Genomic DNA, 10047 nt, shown 5'->3' on the forward strand with positions numbered 1-10047 from the left:
ATCCCTCCTCCCCCCCCTTCTCTATATTCGGAATACTTATTTCAGAAGAGTATTCGGGAGAGGGGTTGAATACTCAATTTTTTAATTTATTATTAATATTATTATTTTTTCCAAACTGCAAAATTAAAAATTTGAAAATAAAGGGTTCAAAATCATTTTATCGACAGTGCTATATCGAAAAAACTCTCTCACTATTAATTTTGAAACCGTGTAGAAAGTGCCTTATTTTTTTCATGGATTAAAATGTTCGGATTGTTAGTCATGCTCTTTAATTTACACCATTGAACAGATGTGAGTACTCTTGAGAAGAGGCTTATAAAATAAATGAAAAATAAATGAAAATTATTGGTATATAATCTGAATCTGGATCACATAAGATATCAAAAACCCATAATTACTAAAAATAATAACACCAAAGAATCCCCCCCCAAAAATTAAGCTCACAAAAGCAGGTAATCAAACAAATCACCCATACGCGTCCATTCTCTATGAGGGTGTTTACATCAAAACAAACCCCAAAGCAAAAATCCCCAGTGCAACCATCAAACTGCTCTGCAACCTTGTAGAACTGCTAGTTGGAGCAACGGCCGGACTTTCGAACTCCACCGGAGAAGGTGCCGGAGAAATAGCCGTGTGTCTTGGAGAAAGAACCACCACAACCAACTTCTGACCCTTCTCGCAGTGTCCCTTGGCTCCGCTGATGAAGTAGAAGGCCCCAGCTCGGTCAAGCTTCACCTTAGTGTTCCCATCTTTGTGCTCTTCAATGGGGTTAGAAGTATTGCAGTTAACATAATCTTCCTTTCTCACTTGCAATACCGAGTCTTTCTCACCGTCATATTTCCACACTGAGAATGACAAAATCATGAAAATGGTATGTTAATACTTAATACCATGAAAAGGGATAATATGATAAAACACAAAATTGTTAGTGATTGATGTGATAGTGAAAAATTAGTGATTGATCCAAAGGTTAATTTTAACTGTTACGTTATTATAGTTGTATGGTCAATTTATTAAATAACATTACTCTAAAGCCACATTCAAGAAAAGTAATTCTAAATACTCATCTTTTATCTCACTACACTACTGAATTGCTATCACAGTACCTATCAACTTTTAAACTTTTTTTTTTTTTTTCAATAAAGTTTGTTTCAAAAATTAATGAGCACTGTCACATCAGTCTAGTAATACCTAACATTACTCATTCAAGAAACCATGATAAAACCAAAGTTGAGAGAATTCGGACAGTGATTGGGAGACCACTTATGGACTTCACCGGATAACTGTTTGGACAACCTAATTTTTATTTGGACAGATAAGTCTTATAAGTAGTTTTTCACAATCACCTACTCATATTGTCTCAAATTCAAGTAAATAATTGCGGACGAATGTAATCCAAAACCATATTCAAGAAATGGAAGAGAGTTAGAGGGAGATAATCCAGATGAGATTGAAGATGGAAGTGTTTTTTTTTTTTTTTTTTTTTTTTTTACCTAGAGAGTCTCCAATGCGAAAACGAGAACTTCCAGCCCATTGATTGAGGGAATCAGATTGAGAGGATGGGATTTTCCATGCATCTGTCTTGCCTCCAACCAAGATCTCTTTAGCTGCTGCTGAAGAGTAGCTAAAGAATAAGACGACCACGAAAGCCGAAATAGCTCTTGAAGAAACTGCCATTGACGCTCAGAGAACCACAAGCAGAAGAAAACAGAGCACCTGAAGTGTGTGCTTGTGGGCGTTTGAGTTCCTTTTGAGAGGTAGAGATGATTGATGCGGTGGTTCAGGTGGATGATGTATTTATAGAGGAGAACAGAGAAGAAACTAGCCGTTGGGACCTTGGGAAAGGGTTACTGTGGGCCACGTGGCTTCCTGGATTTGTCCGTTACCTTTTGATTTTTTAACGGTTAAAAAAAATGAAATTTAAAAATGAAAGATCGTAACAGTAAAAAAAGGTACCAAAGTTGTCTGAACGGTCAAAACTCAAGATAGAATGGAAAGTAAGTGTACGGTAGAGGTGTAACGGCCAAAAAAGAGTTGCAAGAATTGCTTGGGAGTTTCTGAACAAAATTTTATTTTTTAAGTTTGATAATTCTTTCAATTTAATTTATTAAACTTATAAAAGGAAAAAAGAAAAAATTAGTTTATTGAACGCATGCATGTTTCAATGCAAGTAAAAATTAGGGTTCTAAAAGCAGGAAAACGATCCTCTTTTTTAAGTTAATTTCAATTGAAAATGGAGAGAAATCATTCATGATGATGGAGATTTTATTTTGTTTTATTTATACATAATGTCACGTCATTTTAAAATTTTAAATAACGTAATAACATATTTATCATATGGTACTATGTATACAGTTAAATACAACAAAATAAAATATGACCATAAAATAGTTTTTCTCAATTTTTACTTGAAATGAAAAAGATTCTATTTCTTCAAAAAAGATGTCAACTTATTAATAAATGGGTCAATAATAATAATAATAATTATTTTCAATTGAAAAAAACTTTTTTTCCGGCCTGAAATAGACCCAAATTTATTTTCTGGAAGATTTTTGATGATGGCTCTAATCCTTGATTTTTCCCAATATGAAACCCTAAAGTTAACAGGAAATTATAAAGAACCATAACCGTGGTTTCGTAACCATTACCATATCAGCAGCACTTCTCATAAGTCACAACATAATAACTTATATTAATTTATCAATATAAAGTAATGTTGTAGTGTTATAAACAATTTTCAGCCGTTGGTTATTAAAAATTGCTTTAAAAGTTTTTACCGTTTGAAATTAAAACATGTGATCATGAGTTTTTATGAAAAAATAAATCAGCTTTAACTAGTTTTTAAGGTTTTGACCGCTGGACATTAACGAGATTTATGACGTTTGATCTTACCCCGGTTTGGCCAATATATAATTTCTTCAAGACCGTTAGTGTATATATATTTTCTTTAAATTACTACTAAATTGTTAATATGTCCTCTAAATTATCAATTGTATCAATATTTATTCCTAAACTACTAAACAATGTCAATCTCTCCTCAATGACAAAAATATCCTTCATAAAATTATAAAAATTATATAAAAAAAACATTTTTTTTGAAAAAAATAATAATAAAAAAAAGTAAATACCAAGTTTTTTTTTTTTTTTTTTTTTTTTTTTTTTTTTTTTTTTTTTTAAAGGTTTTGTTTTATATAATTTTTAATTTGGGCCATTCCCTTGGATTTTCATTTTTCTCGTTTGTTTTTCTAAGAAAAAAAAAATGTGTGTGTGTGTGTGTGTTTTTTTTTTTTTCAATATTTCAACAAAAAAAGAAGAGAGAAATGTCTAATAAATCTTTGAGTCGGAGCGCCATTTGAATTCGATCTCTCACTTTTTGAAAGTAAGTATTCAGTACTTAACTTTTTTGCGAATTTGAAACAGGTCATTCCGTCATTTTTCTATCCATTTTTCTAACCACCGTTAGTGTCACGTCAACATTTTCGTCACATCATCTTAAAATATTATTATTTTATTTAATTATTAATTTAAAAACTTAAATTATTATTTTCTTAAAAAAAAAAGTAAGAGATTTGGAGGTGGCTCCCACCCTTGGGGGGGGATGGCCTACAAGCCACCCCTACAAGCCACCCCTAGCGGCTTGCGGCCACCCCCTAGGGCCTAGGTGGCATTCGGGCCACCAGATCCATCTAGGGGTGGCCCCCTGGATTTAGGGGTGGCACTGGCCACCTCTGGGGGTAGCACTGGCCACCCCTAGCCACCCCCAAATCCCTTACTTTTTTTTTTTTTTTGGTAAAAAATAATATTTTAAGTTTTTAAATTAATACTTAAATAAAATAATAATATTTTAAAATGATGTGGTGAAAATGCTGACGTGACACTAACGGTGATTAGAAAAATGACGGAAGGACCTGTTTCAAATTCGCGAAAAAGTTAAGTACCGAATACTTACCTTTAAAAAGTAAGTGATTGAATTCAAATGGCGCTCCGACTTAAGGATTTATTAAACATTTACAAAAAAAAAAATCATTTTTTTTTAGTTTTTTTTCCCCAAATTTAGAAGGATATATTTGTCTTATTAAAACTTTTTTTTGGGTTATTTTTGTTTTTTTGTTAGCTTTAAAGGGACATTGACATTTTTTTGGTAGTTTAGGGAGAACATTGACACAATTGATAATTTGAAGAGCACGTTGATAATAAAATAGTAATTTGAGGAGTATATATATATATATATATATATATATATATAGTGCACATCAAAGAGCACTAATAACCTTTTGTTTCTTCACATACATTCGATAAATTATTCTCTGTGACCTGCTGAGCATAAATTCTTGTCGCATAGAACTAAAGGTCGATCCACTTAGTATCTTTTATTCTTTGTGTTTTCCTTACGCGACTTTTTATCAAGAAGAATCAGAAGATTAAAGGATTGTTCGTTTGACGTCTGTATTTGAAAGTGTGTTCTTAAGGGAGGTACACGCTATATTTTTATCTTGAAAGGTTGCATGTTAAGAGGCCTGTTTACACTGAGCTGAATATTTTGAGGAACACAAAATTAACTTTTAAAGATAACGCTCTTACATGATTCTATAATATGTGAGATGTTTCTTCGCTCTAATTTTAATTCATTTCATTCTATTTATCTTATTGTTAGTTTTTTAGATTAATATTATTTAGTATCAACAAGATAAAGATATTTTACACCATCAAAATAATCTTATTACAACAAGCAACAGCCGGCGTTGAGACTGAAATATAGAGGTTTTCCTCCCAACCCATATATATATATATATAATTTAGAGAAATGATATAAATATGATCGTCCATTGCTGGTCATATATATATATATATGAATGGCAACGGCGGCAGAGCACAGAGATGATGAGATCAGTGGGGAATGATCGTCCATTGCTGGTTATCGCCGCCGTGCCACTGCCACAGCCCAATAATAGTGCCATTAAGCCCAGTACCACCTCCGTATTTTTTTTCGCCGACAAAAGCATCCATATTAAGTGCAGTGTTATCAGCCATTCTTATGGCTCGGAAGCCGTCACCCAAGTTACTGCTCTGAGTCCACAGGATGGACTCGTCAAGAACATCAGTCCTAAAAGGTTTCAGCTGCACAGGATGAGTGTCTCCAATGGCGTGCTTGATGGCCTGACCAGTGGCTTTGTTTACAAGAGCAAAGCTGGGAAACCCGTAATCGTCCTTCACTCCTGCGCTGTACTTTTCTTCTTTGTACCAGTGCTGGAACTCATCGGACGGATCAGATCTGCAAAGAATGACGCGCCCATCTAGGATTGTGAGGGAGTAGTTGGGATCGGCCTTGGAGAACACCCTGAAACTCTGCCTACGCCTACGTGAGAAGTAGTGAAAATTCAGGCACATATATAATTAATTTTGTGAAATATATATATAATTAAGGAGCTCGAGTTGATAAGGAAGAAGACACAGAGAAATTATATATAGGGGAAGAAGAATGGTGGCATTGTAATTTGTGAAAGTTTGTTTTTCCCAATATTATTTAATATTTATTCCTACTAATTCCTGTTTTATTCTGATTCTGCGTAACAAATATGTCTTTAATTTATGATGCTTGTAGACGTCTTTAATTTTTTCAATCTAAATTATTAAAATGGCATTCATATTGAAGTATTTGATTCTTATTTGCATTTTTAGAATCACATGTAATTCTTGAAATGCATGTGAGAAATATATCTTTTAAGGACCAATGTCACTTTTAATGGATTTGGTTCCTTTAACCTAATCTGGACGAAAACTTTGTTCCTCGCAAATTGCTTGAATTAATGAGGGATTTTGGGGAGGAACAAAATGAAATGATGGCAAGAATCAACCACCATTCTCTAGCTTGCTTGGAAATTTTTTTAAGAAAATGAATCAGTTCCTTCTAATATATGAATTGATGGCAAGAATCATTGACCATTCTCTAGCTTGCTTGGAAATTTTTTTAAGAAAATGAATCAGTTCCTTCTAAAATATGAAAGAGTAATGTTACATATTACACCATCATTTTATTAGGTTGATGTGATAATGTCCATTTGTCATTGGATTTTTTTTTTTTTTTGGTTATGCTATTTGTTGTAATTGCATCAACACACCCAACACATAGACATGAGATGGATCCTACATATACAAGTTCGGCATAATACATAGAAAGAACAAATGAATGTAAATGGTTTGACCTTTTGTACACCAATAGATTTTTTTTTTTTTTTTTTTTTCACAGATATTTTTCCGTATTTTTTTTTGGGTACATATCCTTATCTTAGAAGGATGTAACTTGTTTATAGCAATTAAACGAAGATGCATGCAAATAATTATCACCAACTTCATCACGTTGAAAAGCTAACCAAATGATACTACTGCAAATTAGTTTCCTACTCCAATGTCCATCCGACCCCAAAAAGAATAAACATAAGGTGTTCACTACTACATCATATCATAAAAGTGACACATTTGTTCGATCATAATATTTAAATCATTATTCCATAATATTGATAAATTAATTTAATTGATGAAACACTTAAAAGTTTAGCTCGGTGGGCCAATAAGCATACAACTATTAAGGACCCAAAACTCCAAATAACCAATATTCTACAATAACTCTACATCAACAAAATGTTTAAATAAATCATTGATAAAACAATTTTAGTTACAACACGTTTACAGATAATTAAGAAAAAATAACAAAATAGGATTAGCAATACACAACATTAGTCTAAAAAACATGAAGGAAAATATTACCCTAATGACTTGCAACAAATATGTTTGTACCTGACAGATTGGCACTATAAAGGTTAGAATATGAAAATTTTGTCCTGGATGTTGAAGAACTAGAAAGCTTTCACATAGATTTTTGAAAAAAATTCTTGTAATGTTTTATCTACCTGATTAGTAGACAACAAGTTGATCAAAATGGTCGCAGTGGTTGCATTTGCCGAGAAACCTTCGTCAACCATCATCTTGATATATTTCACTACCCATGATGTCTCATTGTGTTGCAAGAAGCCTTGGATGATTGTGTTATATGTGAAATGGTTAGGTGAACAACCATTTTCCTCCATTTGCTCAAATAGCACCATCACTTCTTTTAGTAGTCCCTCTTTGCATAGCCCTTTGATCATTATTGTGTAAGTCTGAACATTAGCTTGCGAACCTTTGGTAAGAAGAGTATTAAAGAGTTCTCTTTCGGTTGTTAGCTTCCCAGCATTACACATACCATCAATCAAGATGCTGTATATCACAATATTAAGGTCTAAATTATTGTCTTCTATCTTATGAAACAATGTCATTGCCTCTTGGAAGTGTAGATTCTTAAAAAAATTCCACCGGCTGAAATTGCATTGGCCATGAATTAAAGAAGTGTAAGTAAAAATGTCTGGCTGAATTCCTCTATTTGTCATTTCAGAGAAAAAAAGTCAAAGCCTCAGTTACCAATCTATCCTTACATAAACTACCAATAATTGTGTTATACATCACTACATTAAGATTTCCTTCATCCATTTTTCTTAACAACTCAATAGCTTCATTGGTCTTACCTATTTTACACAAACAATTCATTATCGTTCCATAGGTAGCTATATCAGGTTTGTAGCTTATCTTTTCCATTTTGTTAACCAAATTCATAGCTTCAGCAATTTTACCCCGAAGATATATCCCCTTGACAAGAGGATTAAGAATTATATAGTTTGGTTGAAATCCAAGTTTCAAAATTCTAGCTAAGATAGAGAAGTCGCAATCTACCCAATTCAAATGGCAGAAGCAATTAATTAGAATGCCCAGAGTATATACATCAGGTGCAATTCCTGAAAGTTCTATTTCTTTAATCAAAGAAATCACGATTGAGTGATGCTTCATTCTTGCAATTGCAGTCAGCAATTGAGTGAAATCCACGATGGAAGGTAAAGGGTGTATGTGAAGCATTCTATCAAACAAGCCCAAGGCATCATCAAGATTCCTTAAGCTTCGAGATCTACACCAATCTCTTGCAGATTTCAAGAAATGATTGGGGCTTTCCACAATATCTCTACCACTATTGGTAGTTTTAGAAGAAGTAGCACTAAAACTACAACAATAATAAAAATTTTGACGATGGAAAGAATCCCTTGAATGACAATAATGATAGAAGAAGAAAGCAAGAGAGTTTCTAGACTTAGCAATCGTACCCATTTCCTGATGTAGTGGAAGAAAACCAGAAGCAGATCTGATTTAGTAATGGCTCTAATAAGCAGAAGAATGTAGAAATGACCGTCGTTTTCCACTTTCACAATGTGCCTGAACGTTAAGATGAGAGGGTCTGGGTTCCTATACACAATGTGAATTTTGTTTTACATCTCGAAAGGACAATTTTGCCCTTTATGGTTTCCAATGAAAAGGTGGTTTAATTTGTAAAGCTCTTTCGTATTTTTGGAGCGATGTTGTGTTTAATTTGCCGTCATTTTCCCATTTTCTTTGATTTGTTTCTTCACAACCAACTATATATCTACGAATTTGTTGTTTTCTCTTGGTCAATTATTTCTCAAGTTTTCTAATTCTCTTACATTTAACATTTCCTCAATTATTTAATTCTATTTCAAAAGCTATACATTTAACATTTCCTCAATTATTTGGTCGTTGCAGATGCTCCACCTCTAATGATCAATAGCGGCGACCCAACATGTCACAGTTATTGATCACTTAACTGTCGCCGCTAAACATTTTTTTTGCCTCTACTAAAGGAGTTTTGAATGAAAATCATAAGTTACCGCTATTGGTTTATCAATAGTGACAATAGCTAGGTTGTTGCTATTGGATAATACTATTAAAAATTCAAAAAAACAAGTATTAGCGGCGACAAAGTGTTGCCGCTAATACTACTAAAAATTCAAAAGAAATATTATTTTTTTTTTGAAAAATATATTTTTGGGTATAATTACAAATGAAAAGCTAATTCAAATAAAATATGCAACAAACAAACCTAGTAGGAAATAGGAAGCAAACAATTCTATAAAACTCCCAATCTATCCAAATTGACATGAAATATACACAAGATCTGCTAGTGTAACAATTTGCAAGGTAGTCGAAATATAGATGCAATCTAACCAATTGTCATATCATCAACCCAAACTTGTAGATGGACTAGAGAAGGAAGTTATCGATCATATGGAAAACCACATCAGCCCCATCTCAATTCAACCAATAGCTCTTCACCTATAAAAAAAAAAAGGAAAAAAAAAAACACAAAAAAATCAAGCATTTGTTAGTGACCAATACTTCCACCATATTTTACATATTATGCCTCGAGTTTTTGAATATTTCAGCAATCAAAAAAGAATGAATAAATTAAAAACAAGAAAACAAAAAAGAGTGAATAAATAAGGTACAACCTTTCTCAATCAATGACATCAAAGTTAAAATGTCCTATTAAATGATTTGTAACATCACAAGAACAGAGAGAATGTCCCACTCGTCCAAAAGGGAGGTGCTCAAAACACAAGTCAAAAGAAACGCAATTTGAAGAAAGTGATCAAACTTTTCATATTATAGAAAAGCCACTTAGAGAAAGAACTTGCTTGAATGCTGTTGTGAGCAAAATATCGCTGCCTACTTTTGTGAAAGCTAGCATCCACACGTTCCCAAGGTACCTGACTGAGACCTCTGATCATCTCCTCTACATATAGGAAAGAAGAATGCTCATAACAACCAGAAGTGAATGGAAAGAATAAATTAAAACAATAATTTTGGTTTAGAAAAGAACAAAAAAAAAAAAAAAAAAACATGACAGGCGTATGTTGTCAAAGCACAACGGTAATGAACTCAATTATGGGACACTTAGAAAGTACCTATCGCAATTAAATTGAAGGTATCATGTCTATCGGATTCTTCTCAGGTGGACCTTGTTCAAGAATCTAATAAAGATGCCATCTGCTATACTTTAAAGTTTAGAGAAATTACAATATTGAAAACATTATCGGCAATTATCAAGTGCAAGTTGGGAATTTAAATGATGTTTAATTGAATATTGATTTGATATAAAAGTTCCATGAC

At 32.9% G+C, this 10047-nt stretch overlaps 3 protein-coding genes across 3 annotated transcripts; all 3 read right to left on the reverse strand.

Moving 5' to 3' along the window:
* Window positions 1–498: 498 nt before the first annotated feature.
* LOC133872034 (early nodulin-like protein 15) lies at window positions 499–1689 on the reverse strand. The gene is made up of 2 exons (XM_062309540.1): window positions 1494–1689; window positions 499–845 (listed from the first exon to the last, which is right to left on the reverse strand). The coding sequence occupies exons 1-2, from the start codon at window positions 1675–1677 to the stop codon at window positions 499–501; spliced, it is 531 nt and encodes a 176-aa protein (XP_062165524.1). The 5' UTR covers window positions 1678–1689.
* A 2926-nt stretch (window positions 1690–4615) lies between these two features.
* On the reverse strand, window positions 4616–5446 carry LOC133871794 (ricin B-like lectin EULS3). Its single transcript, XM_062309212.1, has one exon. It carries the CDS (start codon window positions 5386–5388, stop codon window positions 4888–4890), a length of 501 nt encoding a protein of 166 aa, XP_062165196.1. The 5' UTR covers window positions 5389–5446; the 3' UTR covers window positions 4616–4887.
* Window positions 5447–6087: 641 nt separating this feature from the next.
* Window positions 6088–8190, reverse strand: LOC133870578 (putative pentatricopeptide repeat-containing protein At1g12700, mitochondrial). The gene is made up of 3 exons (XM_062307738.1): window positions 7496–8190; window positions 6909–7254; window positions 6088–6144 (listed from the first exon to the last, which is right to left on the reverse strand). Exons 1-3 carry the CDS (start codon window positions 8188–8190, stop codon window positions 6088–6090), a joined length of 1098 nt encoding a protein of 365 aa, XP_062163722.1.
* Between the last annotated feature and the right edge of the window lie 1857 nt (window positions 8191–10047).

The sequence above is a fragment of the Alnus glutinosa genome, chromosome 6, assembly GCF_958979055.1.
Source record: "Alnus glutinosa chromosome 6, dhAlnGlut1.1, whole genome shotgun sequence".
Classification (NCBI taxonomy): Eukaryota; Viridiplantae; Streptophyta; class Magnoliopsida; order Fagales; family Betulaceae; genus Alnus; species Alnus glutinosa.

Excerpts from the sequence above, each read along its gene's own strand:
- LOC133872034 (XM_062309540.1), bottom strand. The coding sequence starts at position 1,677 with ATGGCAGTTTCTTCAAGAGCTATTTCGGCTTTCGTGGTCGTCTTATTC. Across the intron at positions 846-1,493 it reads TCGCATTGGAGACTCTCTAG|TGTGGAAATATGACGGTGAG; the intron begins GTAAAAAAAAAA and ends TGTCATTCTCAG.
- LOC133871794 (XM_062309212.1), bottom strand. The coding sequence starts at position 5,388 with ATGTGCCTGAATTTTCACTACTTCTCACGTAGGCGTAGGCAGAGTTTC.
- LOC133870578 (XM_062307738.1), bottom strand. The coding sequence starts at position 8,190 with ATGGGTACGATTGCTAAGTCTAGAAACTCTCTTGCTTTCTTCTTCTAT. Across the intron at positions 7,255-7,495 it reads GGAAATCTTAATGTAGTGAT|CATCTTGATTGATGGTATGT; the intron begins GTATAACACAAT and ends TGTGATATACAG. Across the intron at positions 6,145-6,908 it reads ACTTGTTGTCTACTAATCAG|GATCCATCTCATGTCTATGT; the intron begins GTAGATAAAACA and ends TTGTATATGTAG.